We start from the raw sequence: 23,275 nt of genomic DNA on the forward strand, positions 1-23,275 counted from the left end.
AAGAGACTGCTGTGCCATGCAGAGACAGGGGCTCATGGGGGGGGTCCCCCTCCCCGAGGAGTGGCTGCTCAGGCTGCGGTCTGAACTTGGGTGATAGTGTGTCAGCATGTTGTCTCTAACACACACACTGTCTCTCCCCGCTCCCACACATATGCTCCCTGTCTCACATTCTCCCTCCTCCCCACCCAATGCTTTAGTTGAAAAGCGGCTGACAATCTAGAAGGATGCCCATGGAACAATGGAACTGAGAAACCTGCATCATGTGACACTGTACCTGCCCCATGAGGCATTGTATACCCTTCCGAAAGCACCCTGAGGCCAGTTGCACAGTGGGATAGCTACCCACAGTGCTCTGTGTTGATGCAAGAGCTCCTAGTGTGGATGTGTTCTGCTGACACAAGGAGCATAGTGTGGACATGCAACAGCGGTTTAATTAAAGTGCTTTTACTAAAGCGGCATAACTTTTGTCAACAAAACTTTAATGTAGACAAGGCCTAAGGGTGAGTGAGGAATCTCTGCCTTCACAATGACTTGACAGAGGAAGAGTTTTGCTTTCCACACAAAGGAAGTCAGGAAGGAATTGACTAGGCAAACTAGGTAAAAGCCAGGTGACAGGGCATACAGAAGTCTAGCCCATTTTAAAATGGAAAATTGTTGTACTGGTCAGTTAATAACAAAAGTTGTGGCCCTTTGTAACCACACACACACAGAATTCAGTACTCTCTACAATGGAGATAATAAAACCTTGGATCTGAACATTCTCAGGTGTGGAATTTCAATGACCAGATCCAAATGCAAAGTTTCCTGAGTTGTATGACGTTCAATTTTTCAGTTTCAAGACAACAGTTGTAGGATAGGTTTGAGCTATGAGTTTGGAGCTGACTGGAGAATAATGGTTCAGATCTGAAGTTCTGGTTCTAGTCTACCTGTTTTTCCATTCGACTTTAGGTGTGGCCAAAATCTGAGAACAGCCAGCCACACTACATTGCAGCACAAGGTGATAGAAATCTCAGAGACAGAGCTATCTGAATGATTAGTGAGATTCCAGTGAGGTTGATGCCAAACCCAAATGCTGCAGTACACAGGGCTTTCTATCTGAAGATCTCAAAACCTGCTTCAAAATGAAAAACTAAGTAATCTAAGCTAATTCCCACTCTGCAGACAAGAAAACTGAGGGAGCAGGAGGCAAAGTGACTGCCCAAGGTTACATTGCTGGTCAATGGTAGAGAGGAGATAGACCCCAAGTCTCCTGACTTGCACACTAGCCGTTGGACCACACTGCATCCCTAGCACGGATTTCAACTCAAACCTGTATCCCGAATCCTCCCCTAACATTTGAATGCTGCTACTTCAGCTCATGTTTGATGAAATGTCAAGGTAGTCCTGAAAAGCTAGCACCAAACACTAAAGCCACATAACCACATCTCTGTCATTTAGTGAACCACTAAACTACAGATCTGAACACTCCTACATTTAGTCAAAGGGGTGTCAAAATCCAGAATCAAACATGAACTTTACAACTTTGGGGAGGTTCACGTTTGGTGTCCAGATTTAGCCAATTCGAGAAATAAGCGTCAGCGAGCAACCCAGAACTGAACCCAGATCCCAGGAATTTTTGAGACTGTCTCATCTTTTCAGCAATAAGCAAAGGAAAATGTGTATGGGGAAAAACACTGCCAACTGAAAGGGAGAACAATGGTTTCTCTAATAGCTCGCTAGTTTCAAAATGGTTGCTTTTGGGCTGCAGCCGTCTGTCTTTGCCAAATTTAAAGGGCAAGCCTAAGAAAGGTATGCTAAGAAAAAGTTTCAGTAGGAGGGCAACCTGCAGGAAGTTGTCAAGAAACATTTCTCTTGGTGTAATGGTGTGTTCTACTCACCACTGGACAGCATCTCCTCCTGCTGGTTCTGGGGATTAACTGTGCCTGGCCAATACCCCTTCCTGCAGGTGCACTCCATCTCTCTCTCTCTCCATAACTTGACCCTTCAGCCAAGTCACTCAGTGGTTTCACCTTTGGGGGTGGTCTCACAAAATCTCTTTCCACAAGCAGCATCACTTAGCCCTTGTACCTGCTGGCCTAACTATGTCTTTTCAGAAATGACTCCAACAGCCTTTGTATCCACTGCCCTTAGCAATACCACTTTTGCAGTGGCTAGTAGGGGGAACTGAGGCCCTGGACTGGGCTGGGTAGTAGTGAAGACTTGTAGTGAAGAATTCACCTTGTAGTGAAGTATTCTCTTCTGCTTTTATATATGTTAAATGCATAGTTATTAAAAAATATTCACATGGATTTTCTTTGTAATTTCACTAATATTTAAAAAAATTAAGGCCCTAATCCTGCAACTGGCCCAATGCTAAGCCAGTTGCAGGGCCAAGGCCTCAGACACTCAGCTAACTTGGTTATTGTTAGTTTGGGATTTTTTGGTTGTCTTGTGGACTCTAATTATATATGACCCTCATATATATAATTTGTTCTAATTATATTGGCCATCCATATTGTATGCAAAGTTAAGATCGCCATCTAGTGGTAGTTTGTTGGAATAGTGGCTTGCCTGTCAAAGAAAGGTCTGCTTTCTTAATTAAGAGACTGACCAATAAAAAGCCTAACTGTTACCATTAACACTGCACAGAGAATTCACTTTCCAAAAATAGATAATATGTGACATTTTCTATAAGAAATTATTGTGTGAAGAATAGAGAAATATTAATACTGGGACCAATAACAATGTTGTGGTCTTCCACATGATTTCATGGTTGTGTAGTCTTGGTCAAAATATATTCATGAAAAAGTAATTTAATGAAAATAGATTTGTTAAAAGTAAAAATTTTAACAAAACTGATCTTTGTTGGGAAACTGCACCAAAAACTGCAAGATATTTGGGTAAATAATCAGGTGTGGGTACAAGTTTTTGTTAAAAAAAAGTTTTTGTTCCAAAAAAATACGTTTGGAGAATGAATGTTTTTGGTTTTGTTTTTCATTACAAACACCAAAGTATTTTGAGGGGAAATTTCAATAAAACAAAATTACAAAGTTTACAATGGAAAAATAATTGGCATTTTTTTTGACCAGATCTTGGTCTTGTCATTTGTTAAACACAAAAGGATTTTGAAAAATTCTATACATATTAGCTTTTTAAAAAAAACAAAAAAAAACAAACAAACACAAATTTTGTCATTGTCAGTACAATGGCTGCAAACTATAGGCAATATCAGAGCAATGACTGGTAGATAGTCTCTGATCTCCAATAATTAAAGGAATGTCAGATGAGCCATTGTGACAAAGTGCAGGTACTGAGCACTTATTGAATTCCGGAGGTGGGCTGGCACAAGCTTGCCCACGTCTGAAGCCCTCCCCCCAGCCTAAGGGGATGAGTGACTAAACCCAAGGCCCAAATGATTTGGGCGTACAACTAATAAGAAAACAGTGACAGGAGTGAAGTTGTGGGGCCATAAACAGGGAACTGGAAGGGGACATGGAACAAAGAACGCTGGCCAGCACCCGCTGCTTCTCAAAAGTGTTCTGAGGAGCCAGCAGACGTGGCCCAGAGAAACTCTGCCCGGCTGCAGAAATAGACCCCGAAGTCGCACAGCACCTCCCTGTCCAGCACCTTTTCCTGGTTTTATAGATGGCCACTTTGGGTGACCAGATGTCTGTTTTTTGACCGGAACACCTGGTTGAAAAAGGATCCTTGCGGCTCCGGTCAGCACCGTTGACTGGGCCATTGACTGCAGGCAGTGGCAGACGGAAGAGGAGAGGGTTGGCAGCGGGAACTGGGCATCCAGGGTCACTGGCGGTGACAGGGCTGGGGCCCTCCTGGATCTCAGGGGTCCCAGGCACTCCTCCATGCCCACGGGCAGTCTCTCTGCATGTGCCTGCCACCTGGCAGAGGAAACACTGGGCCTCTCCCAAGGAATAGTGCACCCACTACTGGGCCCCCTGATGGTGCATCAGGAATGACCCCTTGAGAGCCTCTCTGTCACATGCTGCCAGGGGTAGCTGGATCTACACCTGCCGGCGGAAAAGAGGATGTGGTGAAGGCGGGGTCCTTGTAGCCCAAAGGGAGAGGCTAATAATGGATAAAGCTTCCCCAGGGTGGAGAGGAAGGGAAGAAGGGCAGCATTGGGACGCACGGATGGGACAGAGTTAAAAACTACCTGTATACCCAGGTCCTCCAGGGATTTGAGGGGGACGTAGAGGCCACCCACCTGCCCTTCTCCAGTGCCTCGTGAGTAGCAGCCTCCCATGCCAGGAAGAAGAAAACCTTCCCGTACATCTTAAACGCCACCACGATGGCCACGGGCCCCACCACCCGCACCAATGCTCGCACATAGGTCTCCATGTGGGGTGAAGTAGACACTAGGTGCCAACGGACACCATGCTTCCTGATCAGGGTGGATAAGGGCCCTGGTCACTACAGATGGAAGTAGGGGAGATGGCGGGGGCAGATGACAGTGTGGTGGACAGAGGGGTTGCAGACACTTCGGTGAACGCTTTGGGGACTGAGATGGGCGCCCCCAGAGCTGGTGGAGGGAACGGCAGGGAGAGAGGGAGCTGTGGCCGATGGCAGAGCAGTGGCAGGGGGAACGTTCATGACCATGGGAGGTTTCGCCTTCCAGGCGGGGCTCTTGCCCTTCTTCCTCCCCTTGCCCTCCTTACCCACTGCTGGTGGGGGTGGAATCCATGGCAACAGAGGCGTCCCCACCTGTGCCCGCCACTGCCTCAGTGGGGGCAGTAGCGATGGACCCGGCAGTGCTGGCTGAAGTGGCAACTGTAGGGGTGGCAACTGTGGGGACCCCCTTCCGCAATCTCCCCTGCCACTCAGGGAAAGGGGATGGGGGTAGGAGAAAGCACTGGAGGGGATGTGCAGGTAATGGGGAAGGGAAAGGGGAGGCAGCTAACCACTCCTCCCCACTAGGCTGCAGGCAGGAGAAGAGGGCACCAACAAGGAGGGGTCAGAGGGGCCTTACATGGAGTGGGAGCACTTGCGCCTCTGGCTGCCCTGGATAAGGGGTGTGGGGGGAAGACACTATAACAACATTGGGGACTGTAGTGTACAGCGGGGATCAACAGAAAAGGGGGGTTCACAAATGCTCGGGGGGGCATGAGTGCACGGCTCAAGCAAGAGGGGGAGAGGTGAGGTAGAGGTAGGGCAGGGTGAAGGTGAGCCGGTAGGGGCCGGTACTGCGTACCGGTAAGAACCCGCACTGGCCCATACCCAGCCTGCATTAAATTGTTGCCGCAGCAGCGCTTTAATGTCCCTGCCCCTTTTGCCTCCCCTCTCGGCAGCCCTGCTGGTAGGGTCCGTACCGGCTGGGCCACCGACGGACGGGGGGGAGGGGGGGAAGGGGCAGCGATGTTAAAGCGCTGCCGTGGCAAAGGACCGTCCTTAAAGCGCTGCCGCGGCAGTGCTTTAACGTCGCTGCTCCTTCCCCCTGCCAGCGGCCCTGCCGGTCGGGTCCGTCCCAGCAGGGCTGCCGACAGGGGAGGCAAAAGGGGCGGGGACATTAAAGCGCTGCCACAGCCATGGTCCTTTGCCGCCACGGCGCTTTAATGTTGCTGCGCCCCCCCGTCGGCGGGGCCACGGCAAAGGACCCTGCAGCGCTTTAACGTTCCTGCCCATTTTGGCCCCCCCCGGCTGCTGACGGGCGAAGGGGGGGGGCAAAGGGAGCAGCTGCCCTGGGGCTGACGATTTAAAAGGGCCCGGGGTGCCGGACGCCGCTGCTGCTACAACAGCAGCGGCATCCGGAGCCCCGGGCCCTTTAAATCAACACAGGAGCCCTGGGTGGCGCGGGCCAGCCGGACTGGACGGGCTGGCTGGGGGATGCTGACCTCCAGCCCCGCCCCTTCCACCTGAGGCCCCACCCCTTCCAGAGGCTGGAGCCGCCCCGAACCGGTAAGTGGCCTCAGTTACTTTCACCCCGACCATAGGGGTGAAAGGAATGGGTTGAAAACAGGTCTGGGGCAGACAGGCAAACTAACAAAAAAACTCTAGGGGACTTGGGCAGGGTAGGAGGGACAAACAAAGTGGTCAGCAGTGGGCAGACGGGGCAGGTAGCAAAGGAAAAAGGGGCAAACTCCTGCTGGAGGCAAACAGAGGGTGGGAGGGCCCACCAGCCTACAGCAGCCGGGGAAGGGCGGGGGGACACGTGTAACCACCTGTGCTTGTGAACAAAGTCCTGGCTGCTGTTGCAGTCCCAAGTGGCAAAGGGCTGGGGGGGCGGTGGGGAAAGCAGCTGAGCTGGTAGGTAGAGGCAGTCCCAGATGGTCTGTGGGAGTCACAGAGGAGATGATGGTGGTAGTGGGGGAACAGATGGACTGGGGAGGAGTGGGCTCGCTCCCCGACAACAGCAGCAACAACTGCCACAGCACTGTCAGAGGCGAGGATGGAAACAAAGCACAGTCCGGGCAACAGCAGCAGTCACAGTCACAGCAGCAACAGTACCTCTGCAACGGCCTCCTCTTCCAACAACAGCAGCAACTCATCTGACAGCAGTAGCAGCAGGCAACGGGCCAGGAGAGGCCCTGGGAGGAAGACCAGCAGGACACCCAAGCTACAGCAGCAGCCAGCCTGCCAGCAAGCAAGACAACAAGAGGGGTCCTGGCTGATGTGACTGCAGGGAGTGAGTAGATGGGCCTGTACTCTGATCACTTGGAGGCTAATTAGTGCCCCAGGAGATGCTTGTTCTGAAGTTGCTTAAGACCATTCCATCCTTGTCCCCAGTTGTGTCTTGCTTTTTACACAAGAAATGTTAAATGAAGGAACCACAGGGGCATAGTGAGATGCAAATAACTGTTTCCTGACTGTATACCACATGCAAGGCCTAGCGGCATGTACACACTGCTGCTCCAGCAGGTTTCAAAATATATAACATTAGGTCAACTTGGCTTTAGAGTTGACACCTCAATGATATTAATAGAAGTCAAAGGAGTTCACACCCCTAAGGCTGTCTACACTATAAGCGAGGGGCATGATTCCCCTCTGTGTTTTCACATACTTATGCTAGCTTTCATCAAGCTAGTGCAAATATAAATAGCAGTGTAGCCACAGTAGTACAGGTAACAGTAATGGAGGCGTGGCAGAGTCATGCCTAGTACAAACCCACCTCAAACCAGTGGGTATCTACTCATCCCAGCTCAGCCATGCCTCCACTGACATTACCAGGATACTGTGGCCCACTGCTATTTATATACATGCTAGCGTGAAGAGTACCAGCACAGGTATGTGGACATGAGCAGGGGAATCACACCCCTAGCTCACAGTGTAGACATGGCCTAAGAGCTTTGATTTCAGGTTGTCTGCACACTCAGGAAGAGCGCGCTATATCACTTACACTCATTTCATATTCACCAAATTATCTTTGTAACCACGAGGGCTAGAAATGTACAGTACTTTGAAAAACCTTTTAAATTGAATGTGTTATGTGGGCCACAATAAAGCAGGCCAGCTGTCTGGTACCCCCAATTTAGATGTCTAGATTAGAACCTTTCTATAGGCTGGCATGAAAGGGGTTAGCTAACCCCCTTTGATAGAGGAGGGATTAAGGTTGCTGCTGGGCAAGCTGTGGAGAATTAGTTAATTCATTCCTTCCTAGGCACACTAAGAACAGGGTATTGCAGTAAGAGAATCACTAGGGAGAGTTCTGGCCCTGAAAAAAGAATTAAAGATAACTTCTTCTTGAGCTGTAGTACATGGGCTTGATGCAGAAATTAGTGGGCAAGATTCTTTACCCTGTGTTGTTTGAGAGGTGAGAGTAGATTATCATAATGGTCCTTTTTGGCCTTAAAATTTGTTAATCTATGAACTGGAGGATTCAGCCTAGCTGTCAGACTTTTATTCTATGCTTTTTTTCAATACTAGTTTCAAGACTAAGCATAGGAACCTTTCAGATGAAACTAGGGAGTGATTGGTGAATGTTAAGAAATAACCCTGACCCTAAAAGTGTTTGTCATCTACTGTTTCCCTGAATTGTCATGATTTAGATCTTTTGTGAAAGATCTCTACCAAGAGGAAATAAGAATTATCTGCAATTCCTGATATATAATTATTTCTCAGCATACCCTGTGAGATAGCTAAGTATTAGCATGGTTTTATAGATGGCTAAAGTGGAGACCAACATTTTCAAACTTGGTTGCCCACAGCTAGACACCTAAATCCTTTCCTAAACAAGTGGTCTGAGTCCCATTCCCTCCCCCCCAATCAAAAAAGAGCTTCCAGTTTATTTGGTTATTTATACATTCCTCTACAAGCAGGAAAAAGCAGTTATCCCTTTTAATGCTTAGATTGCAAGAACCTTGAAGCAGGCATGGTCTTTTTATTCTGTTTGTACAGGACCTAGCACAATGGGAGCCTAGTCCATATCTGGGGTTCCTACGCACTGTGGTCATACAAATAATAAATAGCAGAACAGATAGAATACAAGTGACCCGACATCAACAGATCCTGCATGTGAATTTCTTTGGGTACGTCTACACTGCAAAAAACACACAGTGTGGCAGCATGTCTCAGAACGTGGGTCAACTGACTCCAGCTCACGTGATGGGGCTAAAGATAACAGTGGAGACATTTCTTCTCAGGCTGCAGACCAGGCTCTGAAACCCAGCTTGGGGAGTGGGTGTCAGAGCCTGGGTTGCAGCCTGAACAAGAATGTCTACACTCTAATTATAGCCCTATAGCATGAGTCACCTGAGCAGAGTCATTTGGCCTGGGCTCTGGGACTTATTGCCTTTTCTTGGGGCAGGGCACCGTAGCCGCACCCTTTGAGGTCAGAGATACATATGTGCAAAGCACATGCTGCATCAACATTTTGAAGCCACGAGATGGCACTATATCACATAGGGTTGAATATTCTGTTTATCTTCAAAGTGTACAAGGGTACATATTGAGGAATACTGTAATGTTAACGTAAGGCACTCTTCTTTAATAAGCTATTATATGTACATAATCTTTTGCTGTTTGTAATATGAATGCAAGTATGTGAGAGTATTTTATCATTTGATTTGTTGCTGAGGAACAAGCGATTCCAAACTGGAGCTGGGGGAAATTTTATAACAAGCAGTCTATTTTCTTTTGTTAGGTTTGTCAGTTTTCTGCCACTAGATTGAGAGTCCAAAATTTCTTCTGACTTTAGAGTCATTTAATTAATAATTTCAATGAAAATGCCTCGCTCTGCAGCTCAATTTCAGGCAGCTAGTGGCAAGTATTCCATACGCAAAATGGGAGCTGTTTTGATTAGGCAGAGTTCACAGAGCTTGTTTTTGTGAGGATAAGAATCAGGTTTTCAGGGCTTGTACTCATGGAGGCTGAAATCATAAGTCATTTCCTGAAATACACACTTCAAGTTCTTACTAGTGAACTTATATTACTTAATGATGGAGGGGGCTGGGGGATGAGCTAAGGAAGGTGATAAACCTTACACAGTAACCACCTCTCCTATATGCCCAGTGTATCAGACAATGTAGAAGCGTGACTCACCACCGGCATGCCCCTCATGGGATGGCTGGATCCTCAGCTAGCACCTCTTACTGACAGCCACTTCAGCCCTGTGTTATCTGCCTCTTCTCATTAGCTCTTCAGCCAGGTCATTTAGAGTCACCCCCATACCACAGGGGCACAAAATCCAAACAAACAATAATCCCCATGGCCTTAAACCAGGTCCCAGCTCAGTAATCCTTCAACCCCTGGTCTGCAGAATCTTCATACCACCTTTTTCCAGCTGCCAATAGGGGAACTGAGCCTCCCCCACTTCTTGGGGACCTAGCTCAGGGACCTTGCATTGACAGGACATGCTTCCTCCTTGTGGGACTTCCTACCTCAGCCATTTGCCCACCTTCCCAACAGCCCCCTTTCCAGGCTCACTGTGTAGCAACACTCCTGTCAAACTCCCTAAGGTCTCGGCCTTCACGGCTACAACTTAAAGGATTCCCTCTGGAATTCTCTAGTAAGTCCTCAACCAAAAGTGTAAATAACTTCTGCCCTCCCCAGGTTTGAACTTTAGCCCTTCCCAAGTACTCTGCTCCTTAGCTGAACACCAGCATCCCAGGACTGCCTCCCTTATTTTGAGAATCTTGCCCTTATTTTGAGACCCACCACAAGAGCTAACTCCCCTCCTTTGGCTTTTTCTCAATTCACTTGATTGCTATCAGACCATTCGCAGACAGCAGAAACACCCAACCTTCCCCTTTCCTGGGTCTCTCCCTTTATACTCATCACTTGACCCAACTTCTCCCGCAGTGGGCTTCATGTTCAGATAGGGCTGGCCCACCCTCCAGGTGCACTAACTGCTTTCTGTTTCCAGTTTACTCTATGTGGGGTAGGTACATACAAGGATAGATATCAAAAGCAAAAGACCTCTAGGTCACCTAGTCTATCCTACTCTAAATGCATGATTGTTCCCTGCAGTACATTTTCCAGTGTTTTCTCCAGTCTAGTTTTAAATGTCCCGCATGATGAGGCTTCTTCTACCCCTTTTCTTGGGAAATAGTTTCAGTGAGATCTATTAGGCTGGGGAACAAAGTTTTCCCTTTCTTAACTTTATCACAACTTCTGTCAGAGTTTCAACCACACTAAATAACTCTTCCCCTTCCTTGGTATTGCTAACTCCAAGCTTTCAAAAATGAGTCAGGCCCCCAAAATCAGGAGATTGGTTTAAAAATCAAGAGACCTAAAAAAAATTTGGGATCCTTTTTATTTACCAGTGCCCAAGTCTGGACTGTGGTGAGGTATATAGCTCTGCATAGCCATCCGTGAATAGAAGCCAGCCACCTGGAGTCAGATTAAATCTTTTGTTGTGGAACCCAGTTAGGTACTCCACATAGAATGACCGGAGGAGGAGGTGCTGCCACCCAATTTATACTTTTAGCCCAGTGATTAGAGCAGTCATCTAAGATACGGGAGGACCCTGATTCAATTCCCTCCTCTCTGCCAGAAGGGGAGAAAGGATCTGAGCAGGAGAGTGCTCTGACCACTGAGCCAGGGAGCATTCTGAGGCATGGCTCCCTCAGTCTCTGATGCTGATGTTGTTGCACTATGGATAACTAATAAAAGAGTCACTGGAGCGGGGAGACTGGATCCCAGGGCTCCCAAGTCTGCCCTAATTAGGGTGACCAGGTGTCTGGTTTTTGACCAGAACACCCAGCTGAAAAGGGATCCTGGCAGCTCCAGTCAGCACTGCTGACCGGGCCATTGACTGTCTGGTTGCCAGTGCCATGCAGCAGGGTTGGCAGGTTCCCTGCTAGCCTCCGGGCCACATGCTCCCAGGAAGCAGCCGGCATGTCCCCACTCCGGCTCCTATACTTAGGGGCAGCCAGGGGGCTCCGCATGCTGTCCCCCCCCCCAAGTGCCACCCCTGCAACTCCCATAGACTGTGATTCCCAGTCAACGGGAGCTGCGGGGGGTGGCGCCTGTGGATGGGACAGCACGCAAAGCCGCCTGGCTGCACCTCCACATAGGAGCCAGAGGGGGGACATGCCACTGCTTCCAGGAGCTGCTTGAGGTAAGCACTGCCCGGAGCCTAAACCCCTGACCCCCTCTCGGGCCCCAAACCGCTGCCTTCATCCCCCTCTTGCCCTCTGAACCCCTTGATCCCAGCCCAGAGCACCCCCCTGCACTACAAACCCCTCATCCCCAGCCCCACCCCAGAGTCCTCACCCCCCCCACCCCAGCCCTGATCCCCCTCCTACCCTCCAAACCCCTCAGTCCCAGCCTGGAGCACCCTCCTACATCCCATACTCCTCATCCCCAGCCAGAGTCCTCACACCCCCTGTCCCTGCCCAGAGCCCCCTCCTGCACCCTGAACCCCTCATTTCTGGCCCCACCCTGGAACCTGCACCCCCAGCTCAGAGTCCATACATCCTCCCACACCCCGATCCCCTGCCTCAGCCCAGAGCCCCCTCCCATACTCCAAACCCCTCAGCCTCCTCCTGCACCCTAAACTCCTCATCCCTGGCACCACGCCAGAGCCCGCACCCCCAGTTGGAATCCTCACCCTCTCTTGCTTCCCAACCCACTGCATCAGCCTGGAGCCCCCTTCTGCACTCTGAACTCTTCATTTCTGGCCCCATCCCAGAGTCCCCCCTCCCATCCCCTGTCTCAGCCTGGTGAAAATGAGTGAGTGAGGGTGGGGAGAGTGAGTGACGGGGGGGGGGGCGGGGAAATGGAGTGAGCGCGGCTGGGGCCTTGGAGGAGGGGCAGGGCATGGGTGTAGTAGAAAGTTGGTAACCCTAGCCCTAACCACTGGATTACTGTCAGTCATTCTCACTCACTCTCTCTAATCCTTTGAGGATAAATATAACTGTCACTGGGCTAGAGGTAGAGAAAACAAGAGTGTGTAAGAATTAACCTGTAGTCCAGCGATTGATGCATAGTCAAGTATATTTAGCAGCCTGTTCTGATTTGTTGGTTTCTCCATGGCTGGAAGTAGAGATGGCAGCTGTTTGCAGCTGAAGCACAGAACCCCAGGAACTGGGGCCTTACAATGAAAGGAAAAGGAGGGAGGATCCCTTCTGATGAATGAGACTTGGCAGTTCTGTTTATTTTACCACGGAAAAAAAAGACCTTGTTCCATAGGCTGCTCGGTGTTATCGCTTGCTTATCTGGTAATGGTAGAAAGAAATCAAAGGGCATAAGGAACAGGTGCAATTCATGCTCTCTAGAGGAGTCACTTCTGCTCTCTAATTAGTTAGCAGCGCAGCCAAGGTGCTGTGCAGTGTATGGAGGAGGAAAGGGGAGGGGAAGGGCTTGTATTTGTTCGCTCTTTTTCTGCTGTCCTTACCCCTGTTATGCTCTGTGGGCTCCAGGTAAAATCAGACTCCTCAAGGCCTTCACCCCACATTGAATGGTGTAGAAAGAAAGTTTACAAATGGCTAAAGTGCGGGGGATGTAATTATTGCTTTTATATTTCACTGAACTGAGGGATCAAGCTGGAAATCTAATGCGAGTACAACTTTTATTTTTAATATGGTTCAGCTTTAGAAGCTGGATGCGTTGTTCTGCTGCCCCTTAAGGCATTGTGTACGCTGGAAAAAGGCAAACCTGTATTCCAGCACCAATGCAGCTGCACCAGTGCTAGCAATCATGTAAGCATTAGTGTGATCTGGGTGCTGGCATTTTGACCACTTTATCATGAAAACTTCTTGCGACAAGGGTAGTAAAAACACCAGTGTCTTGGCTGCATAGCACTCGGCACCAGTTCAACAGCATTGCCAGAATAAGGGTATACATTTTTCTGGTGCAGATCCACTCTTAATGGAAAGACATGAAAATTAAGCAGAACTGGGCAGAAGGAGAGGGAGAATAGGGCAAAGAGAAGGGATTAAGAAGCCAGGCAATTTTGAAATACCTTGGAAAGATAATGGGGAATGGAAACTACTGCGGGATAAAAAAATAACAATGCTTAATGGCTTGGATAAGTTGTTGGAAATGAATCTTGGGTAACATCAAGGCTTAAGGAGGCTGCTGTCTCTTTAAATGGAACGAGTTGGTCAGATGCACCGAAACAGGAAAGTTTGTTCAAAGTAAACAATGAAGGAATGGAGAAGTGGGAAGAGGGAGAGTTTTCTATGTAGCTGCAAACAGCACGGTGTAGCTTCTCCTTTTGGTACTTTCCTCGGCTTCTACTGTATGACACACCTTTTGCTTAGAAGGTTTATCGTGGTGAAGTCCCCTTTCCTAAGAACAAACCAGCAGGAAAAAAGAGGGAACTTTCCCAAAGCAGACATTGTCTGCCGGAGTCTGGTGAGTGGGGGGGTGGGGAAATCCTATTTTTAACAACTTTGAATTAAGGAAAAACTAGAGCGGGTTCTCAATAAATAGAAGTTAGCAATAAAACATTGACAAGTGTGCAGCAATTACAAACGTAAAAACCCAGATGAGGATATGTACAAGCAATGCAGTTTTTAAACCTTAAAACGCTGTATTTGTTAGCCCCAAAACTTCCTGTTGATTTTCTATGACTCCACAGATCTGTGTGCTACTGGCTAAGGATTACATTATTTGTACGAAAAATTGAAAATTCTAATCTCCAAAGAGTCTGAGATTAAAAAAAAATATATATATATATTTTTAAAGTCGTATTTGTTACAGCAGAAAACGCCCACAGCATATGTACTCTCCTCCGGTATCATTTCAAGGGATCTTTAAAACAATGGGGCCAATCCTGTAAAATGCTAATTGCTCCTTGGGAAGCACTAAGCATCCTCAGTTCTGAATGTCACTGGAAGTTGGGAATGTTCAGTATCTTCCAGATGGTGCTCATGACCGTACAGGATTGGGCCCTGGACCCGAGGGTGAACGTTAGTGAGGTTTGCTTTGTTAAAATTCTGACCCTATTGAAGCCATTGATTTCAGGGTAGCCAGGATTTCACCTTATGTTTTTAAAAGGAAAGGAAGTTAGGGTTTGCAAGATCAGGCCCTTATTTATAAAAGAGTAAGCTTTACATAATGGGGATACTTGCATGAGCAAAGATTTTGTGCAGCAATAAGGATGTGTTCCATAGAGCTTACAGCAAGCTTTAGAGTTGTATTGTAGTCTTATTAGGAAGAGGATCAGCATTTTCTTGTGGTATTGTGAAAAGTACCAGCAGGATCCTGTAGTCAGGGAGCTGTGCTAGTGACATCAAAGGACTGCTTTGCACAAGTAAGGGCTGGAGTCCAACTGGATTGCGGTGTTCTGCAGTGTGTGTATGAACGGAATGTATTCCTGTCATATGGGACTATATATTCCTGCACAATAGATCTGGCAGAAAATTTTTTAAAAAGCAATACAACATAACTTGGGGAAGGGGAAAGCAGAAATGGCACATTTAACTGAAATTGTGTTACGCTCAGCAGAATGGTGCTTCTGTTCGGCTGGCAGCAAACACAGGCTCAGATTCTGCAGTAGGATCTTCATGGTCAGATCCTTGCAATTGCATGAAGTCCCACTCAATTTAATTGAGCTGTGCTTGGGTTCAAGGGTCCCCCACCAGATCTGATTAAAGGATTAGGACTGTAGGTGTGCGCTCTACTTATGGTAGATTTTAAACTAGTCCATAATCCAACAATATATAATATTTAGCGATATCACATAGTGGGAATATGGGAAATGGAAAAATTTAAAGACTCAATGCAAAAATCTGTTAATGATTCATACAATGTATCAATACATTAATTGAACCAATGGTCATAATGGGTGAAGTTCTTCTTCATAGCAGTGTAAATATAGAATAATTCCACTGAATTAGGCCTGTAATAAGCTCTATGAGAGCTTACTCTTGCTTAATTTCAAGAAAATCAGAGCTTTCATGGAGCAACAAGATTTAATATATTATTGTAAAACAATTTGGCAGCAGAACACACGTATAGAAGCAGTACCTGTAACTTAATTTGCTTTTTGAAACAGGCTTGTTATTTTTACTGTAAAACAAAAGTGTCTAACATGTTTTAAACAAATTCATTTTTAATATCTTTTCAAATGAGCTAATTGAATATTCTATAGAAACTGACCATCTACTTGTACTCTTTCAAAAAGACACTTAAAAAAGAATGTTCTGTTGTATTGAGAACAAGAGTCAAAAAGATACCTGGCTTCAGAATACTTATTCTAATAAAGCAGGGGTGGCCAACCTGCAGCTCTGGAGCCACATGCGGCTCTTCAGAAGTTAATACGCGGCTCCCTGTATAGACACCAACTCCGGAGCTGGAGCTACAGGTGCCAACTTTGCAAGGTGCCAGGGAATACTCACTGCTCAACCCCTGGCTCTGCCACAGGCTCTGCCCCCACTCTACCCCTTCCCGCCCCCTCCCCTGAGCCTGCAGTGCCCTCGCTCTTCCCCCCCCCCCCCCACAAGCCTCCTGCATGCCACAAAACAGGTGATTGGGAGGTGAGGGGAGTGAGAGGGAGGCGCTGACCAGTGGGGCTGCTAGTGGGCGGGGGGCGCTGGGAGTGGGAGAGCTAATGGGGGGCTGCTGACAGATTACTGTGGCTCTTTGGCAGTGTACGCTGGTAAATTCTGGCTCCTTCTCAGGCTCAGGTCGGCCACCCCTGTAATAAAGCATTGGAAACACTCTAAATTGGAAAGTGTCTAAAATGGACAATTCTGCTCTGAGGTCTATCTAGGACTATATTTAGCCCCTGATTCTACAAAGCATTATGTATTTTAATCAATCCTTATTCAGTATGGCACACAAGCACATGGTAACTAAGTGCACGAGCAGTCTAACCAATGGGACTACTTGTGTTTAAAGTCAGGCAGGTGCTTAAGCACCTTGCTGAATCTGGACCTAAAATCATTGTGGATACATGGGTGTACCTAATTGCAGGATTTGGTCTGATATACTTGCAAGACCACAAATGTTCTTACCACTATTGCCAGTAACATCACTGGTTAGTTGGATGAAGAATTTTATTTAAAGGTAAAAGTTATCACTTCTGCATTTTATTTGCCCATTTTGGTGCTCTTAACTTGAATTTTGACTATTTAGTTTCACTTTCATTTCTTATCTGTTTCTTAGTAGCTTGTTTTTCCAATCCTCATGCAGTTAGGACAATGCTGAAATGTTTGGGTTCTAAAAGGCAATATTTAAAGAAACATTGTTTAGTTTAAAAGATTAACTGTAAGAATCTCCTACCAATACATTAGAATATTAAAAATGGGAAAATGTTAAAAATCCAATATACCCATCACTTTAACTTGTTTTTTACATTTCTCAACTTGGAGAGAAGTAAGTCAGTTTCACTACTGGATTCTTAAGGTTGAAGTTTCAAAGAGTACAGGGAAGTGTTTATTTTTTGTTTGTAAAACCAGCTGGTTTAAGAGTGATATTGTTGGACTATTTTGGTTGGTGTTAGGTTTTATTAAAAATCCCCATGACAGGGTGACCTCACCTGAAGCATCTTCCAGCATCAGGTTGCAGCAGAACAGGCATCCCAGCTTCAGCATTCCTCCTTCAGGGTGCCTAGTAATACCACACAAGTGTCTCTGATTCACTAATATCCTCCAGGGGTGGGCAGGGGAGGATTTACTAAAACATAGATCAAATAATCCATAGCAAAAGCCCCAACCAGTCCATTTCTCATACCCAGTGATATAGTTAGTAAAATCCTATAGCCTCTAGTCCATCCCCATAACACATACCACACTCCAGCATCTTCCACTACACACAGGTTCTTCTTCAGTCATCTCCTGTCCTTTTACCACAACAGTCACCCCAGCCCTTCTAGCTAAAGTGAAACCCTACTGTTCTCAGGAGGAATCCCCCACAGCCTCTCCGCTGGGAGTTCATCCTCACTAAGGTAGCGTCCCTCACTTCCCTTGACCTTCTCACTGGGCAGCTGAGCCTAGATGACCATGCATGGAGACACCAGTAGGTGAGACCCACTGCTGTTCCCTGGCCTTTCACCTTCTGGCTTAGACATCACAAGCAAGTCCCTCTGGCCTTCAACCCTCTCCAGTCCTGGATTTTTGGCTTGGGAATTGACCCCTCTTGTTAATCACCTACCTTCAGGCACTACCAAAAGCTTCCTTCAGAGACCCTTGCAACTCTCACCTGTCCTGACAGACCTTTCAAGGACCTCCTATTTATAGGACCCAGGTGCCCTCTCTTAAGCTTCACTTAGGAGGCAGCTGGTGAATAACAGGCACACTGGCTTCTTCCTTCTTTAGGGCTAGTACCACCCTGTGACACCTTGATTTTACAAATTTTAATTTTGGGCCAAGTTTAAATTGGCATTTAAAAAAACAAAACAAAAACCACCCCGTTTTCACTGAAATAAAAAAGTTAAAACATTTCCAGTCGGACTTTAAACAACAAAAACAAAGTTTAAACAAAACCTAAATTTTTGGGATGTGATTGAGTTTAATTTTTTCAACAAGGGAGTGCTACTGTATGGGAGGGGCAGATTAAATGTTTCAGGTAATTTAAAATTATCAAATTGTGTTGTAGTGTATATAGCATAGGTGAGAGTACTTGATTATAAGTCTGGCTTACTTTACAGTAGGTGTTAATATACATATTTTACCAAAATGATTATAACTTGTACTGTATGTGTTCATTTTTCTTTTGTAGATAGAACAATGAGAGATCCCCTTCCCAGTTGGGCCTGCTTGTCTTTCAGCCTGTTGACCTTCTCCTTGCTTTGTGTAACGGCTGAGAACCAATGTAAGATCAGAAATCAAGTGGCTGACTGCAGTCATCTAAAGCTGAAACAAATTCCTTCAGATCTTCCAATTAATATAACAGCGTTGGACATTTCTCATAACCAGCTAAACAAGCTACCACCTGCAAATTTAACAAAGTACAGCCAGCTTATTTACTTGGATGCAGGATCCAACAGCCTCTCTAAACTTCAGCCAGAACTGTGTCAAACTTTGCCCCTGTTAAAAGTTTTGAAACTGCAACATAATCAGTTGCATGAGCTCACTGACAATGTTTTTGCTTCCTGTGCCAGCCTGACTGAGCTCAATTTAGGGTACAACATAATAGAGATCAAAAGCAATCCTTTCAAAAACCTGAAGGTAAGATATATAGAAATATTGCTTTTCATTTTCTAAAAGGGAAGAGAAGAAATTACTGAATTAAAATCCAATGCATCTCCGGAGCAGGTCATGGTCCTCATCTGGGAAGGTCCAATACACTTAAAATTCAATTTTTAATTTTGTCAGCTAATCCTGATGTTTATTTTTAAGCATTTTATTATTTTTATCAGTTTGAATGGTCACAGCTATGGGAAATTATGGGTTGGGCCAGACAATTCTTTAATGGCAGTAGATGTTGAGATTCAAAAAGTTAAACTTTATAACTGTTAAAACACAAGTTGGTAACATCATATGTCAAAATATACAAGGTAAATAACCTTAAATCAAACTCAAGCAGAATTTTTCTTACTTTTTGTATCTGTAAATTTTGATTATAATTGGTGGAAATATTTCCATCAGTCGGTTTGTGTGTGTACAGTTAAATTGATGTTTATCGACATTTACCTATAAATAGCTATGCCTTCCAAGCCTAAATATACTCTTCTTCATTCTCTGGAGAAGAAGCAACCTATTGTTACTATTAACTTCTTGAGCCCTTTTATTTTCCCAAAGAATGTTCCAGATAGGGCCCACTGCATTAGAGCAAAATGGAGTCTCTGCCACCTCTGTGGGGTCCTTCCCTCTATTCCCTTCTTCCTCTTCTGAAGTCTCTGTGTCCAGGGTCTGTGATGGGGGAAGAGGGGCAAGTAGGCAGGTCTGGAGAGGTGGGTGAGGTGGAGGCGGAGTTTGAGGTTACATATCATTCCCCCTCAGTCCCTGTGGAAATGAGAGAAGATAATGTAACCTGAAGAAAATGAAAAATCAGATAGGAAAAACAGCAGAATGTAGAATGACTTAAAATCTCCTAAATTTACTGTAAGCTTTTCTTCTTTTTGGCCAAGTCTAGTAGGTAGTATGTTTTGTGTGTCAACTTTCCATATTCCAAGCACACACATTTGTGGCTTTTTTTACCAAGCTGAGGGATTACATTTCTTTCCTTTTTCAGGCCTCTATGAGCTTTTGGGGCCTATATGAATTTGTAGCTGCTAGCCAACATGGTTATCTGGTTAGAATTTGTTAGCATTCTTCTGCCTTGGGTGGTTGTCAAAGTAACCACAATTTATTTATCTGTAAACTGATCTCCAGCAGCTCAAGTGAGTGTTGTGGTTACCCTGACCAGCTAAGCTCTCTTTTGGCAGTTGGGGAATCACGAGAACACAGAATTGCTCTGGCTATGCTCCTGGCATTCCCCCTATGCTACTTGGTGCTTACCCCAGAGTGTAGGGATATATGATTATTTAGATAAGCAGGTTTTGTGCCTTTAGCCACTTCAGGGTCTAGCCTTAGCTAATACTGTGAGGCTGGCAAAATAGTATTAAAATTCCCATTTTTTATTTTGAGGCAATAGAGCCTCAAATATATTAACAAGCTTGCCCAAGGTCACAAATTATTAGAATTCAAGTCTAACTGTGAAGGCCAATGTTTAATATACTAAAATACAGTGCCTCCCAGTTTACTTTAACTGTCTGTTTGACCACTTATAAAAATAGGACTGTGGTCATACTTCATTTGTAATCTCAAAGGACATAGCAAAAGTGGGTAATAATTATTAGATATACTTTACATGTGGGCTAAGTAACATGATAAGGAGAGTTTCGCGGGGGAGTTCTCCAAGTGAAGGAGGAGTGATTACGGTTGGGTTAAGTTTGTTGTCTGTAGCATGTGTGTGTTTGTGCTTGTGGTGTGCTGAACTGGAGGAGCTAAGGGAGACAGAGAGGTATAGAGACAAGACTTCCCATGACACAGTAGAATGGTCCTACCACCGTTCTGACAGGCTCTGTGCTGTGGAGGAGGATGAAAGTCTCAGGGAAGGAGAACATCCAACTGGAGCAGAGGGAAATGAATCCATACTTGGGACCCTCCTTCCAGATGATGATGTGGTATCCTCTCGCACTGAGGTTACCTCTCCAGGGGAGGGAACTCCAGTTATTAGAAAGAGACAGGTAATCGTTATGGGGGATTCGATCATTAGAAACCTAGGTAGCTGGGTTTGAGATGACCGGGAGAACTGCATGGTGGCTTGCCTGCCTGGTGCAAAGGTTGCAGATCTCTCAAGGCATCTAGATATTACGTGTCGTGCTGGGGAGGAGCCGGTGGTTGTGGTACATATAGTACCAATGCCATAGGAAAGGATAGGAGAGAGGTCTGGAGGCCAAATTTAGGCTGCTAGGTAAGAGATTGAAGTCCAGGACCTCCATGGTAGCATCCTCTGAAATGCTTCCAGTTCCACGCGCAGGGCCACTTAGACAGGCAGAACAGCAGGGTCTCAATGCGTGGATGAGACGATGGTGTAGGTAGGGAGCAGGGGTTTAGATTTATTAGGAACTGGGGAAACTTTTGGGAAAGGGGGAGCCTATACAGGAAGGATGGGCTCCACCTAAACCAAAATGGAACCAGATTGTTGGCATTTAAAATTAAAAAGATCGTAGAGCAGCTTTTAAAATAAAGGCTGGGGGAAAGCCGACAGGTGTGGAGGAGCACATGGTTCGGACAGCGACATCCTTAGGGGAGGATCTACTAATGGAGATTCTCTGTATCCTAGTAAGGAGGAGAGGATGGAAGATGATAAAATACAGGTAGGCTCTGACGAGAAACAGTCAAATGAAGAAAAGTCCCATTCAATTACATCATGTAATGGCAGACAGCTGAAAAGTAACAAGTTTTTAAAGTGCTTATATACCAATGCTAGAAGTCTAAATAATAAGATGGGTGAACTAGAGTGCCTCATATTAAATGAGGATATTGATATAATAGGCATCACAGAAACTTGGTGGAATGAAGATAATCAATGGGACACAGTAATACCAGGGTACAAAATATCTCGGAAGGATAGAACAGGTCGTGCTGGTGGGGGAATAGCACTATATGTGAAAGAAAGTGTAGAATCAAATGAAGTAAAAATCATAAATGAACCAAACTGTACCATAGAATCTCTATGGATAGTAATTCCATGCTCTAATAATAGGAATATAGCAGGGATATATTGTTATACCAATAAAATGAAAACCAGCAGGATCTTTTTAAAGGGGATGAGACATAATGTCACATTTGTTGTGAATACAAAAAGAATCATAGTAAGCAGTCAGTTATAGCTATAACATTTCATTCAGTTTCACATTCATTCATACTTTCGTTCATACACACAGGTTCTGCAGCTGCTGTATAGTTACTGGTCCTGAATGTAGCTTGAGTTTGTGGCTTGGGTTTGTAGCTTGTGGCGGCTAACTGGCCAGGAAAGCTGGGCACAAGGAAGAGCTGGGTCTCTGTTGGGTATGCACCGATGCCCTTCCATGTTGGCAGCAGAATGTTACCCTTCAAGGTCTTCCATCTCACCCATTCTTTTTGTAGGCTTTAGTTTGAATCCAGCGTCTATGGGTCTTGCTGTGTCACGCTGCCTCTGGGTCCGGTGTGATCGATCACCCGTCAAATGCAGACATGACTTTCAGCCTAGGACCTGGCTTTGATGTTTCTTCAAGTGTACTTTGGTTCTTTTCTTTTGAGGGTGGACTCCTCTTACTTTGTCAGGGCTGTTGTCTGCATCTTCAGCTGTTGGGTTACACTTTATTTCATCAGGACAGGCTGGGGCTGGAGGTTGAGTCCATCATCCATCCATACCTCATTCACACATCTAAACTAAACTAATAAGATTACAGCAGGGTTTTGCAAAAATGAAGGTTGCAGCAAGCTTTTACAAAATGAAGTGAGCATTTTAAAATGGAGTTTGGGACAAGGTAAAATGGAGTTTGAGTCACAATATGGACAAGTGTAAGGAATGTCAAATAGTGAACAGAAGTTACAATAGAGACACGTATAATGAATGACAAACAGTGAGCAGAAGGTACAATGTTGAAACAGTGTAAGTTTCAGCGATTTAAGCAGCAGTTGGATTGAAAGTGAAACTCAATTAGCCAGTTATTGGGGTACCCGGTTTTATGAATGAATGTTGTTTCATTCATAAAACTTTGCTTATGAAGTTATATTAATAAAGTGAACAATTAAAAACAATTTCATTGATCAGTTCTACGATATTACCGACCACCTGACCAGGATGGTGATAGTGACTGTGAAATAATGAGGGAGATTAGAGAGGCTATTAAAATAAAAAACTCAAAAATAATGAGGGATTTCAATTGTCCCCATATTGACTGGCTTCATGTCACCTCAGGACACAATGCAGACACCTTAAATGACTGCTTCTTGGAGCAGCTAGTCCTGGAACCCATAAAAGGAGAGGCAATTCTTGATTTAGTCCTAAGTGGAGCACAGGATCTGGTCCAAGAGATGAATATAGCTGGACCGCTTGGTAATAGTGACCATAATATAACTAAATTTAACAGCCCTATGGTGGGGAAAACACCACAGCAGCCCAACACTGTAGCATTTAGTTTCAGAAAGGGAGAATACACAAAAATGAGGAGGTTAGTTAAACAGAATTTAAAAGGTACAGCGCCAAAAGTGAAATCTCTGTAAGCTGCATGGAAACTTTTTAAAGACACCATAATAGAGGCTCAACTTAAATGTATACCCCAAATTAAAAAACATAGAGAACCAAAAAAGTGCCACTGCTGCTAAACAGCGAAGTAAAAGAAGCAGTGAGAGGCAAAAAGGCATCCTTAAAAAGGGGAAGTGAAGTCCTCGTGAGGAAAATAGAAAGGAGCATAAACTCTGGCAAATGAAGTGTAAAAATATAATTAGGAAGGCCAAAAAAGAATTTGAAGAACAGC

The 23,275-nt window shown here is 45.5% G+C and overlaps 1 protein-coding gene across 2 annotated transcripts in view; it reads left to right on the top strand.

The window, feature by feature from the left end:
- Nucleotides 1–5,842: 5,842 nt before the first annotated feature.
- The window catches only part of TLR3 (toll like receptor 3), a 31,345-nt gene continuing 13,912 nt past the window's right edge, over nucleotides 5,843–23,275 (top strand). Inside the window, exons 1-2 of one of the 2 annotated variants that reach the window (XM_074951290.1) lie at nucleotides 5,843–5,892; nucleotides 18,043–18,491. In XM_074951290.1, coding sequence (XP_074807391.1) covers nucleotides 18,051–18,491 — 441 coding nt within the window. In that variant the 5' untranslated portion in view covers nucleotides 5,843–5,892; nucleotides 18,043–18,050. Of the gene's footprint in view, nucleotides 5,893–6,265; nucleotides 6,620–18,042; nucleotides 18,492–23,275 lie in introns of those variants that run through there. The other variant, XM_074951289.1, reaches the window with a different exon arrangement.

The sequence above is a fragment of the Natator depressus genome, chromosome 4 (genome assembly GCF_965152275.1).
Source record: "Natator depressus isolate rNatDep1 chromosome 4, rNatDep2.hap1, whole genome shotgun sequence".
NCBI lineage: Eukaryota > Metazoa > Chordata > Testudines > Cheloniidae > Natator > Natator depressus.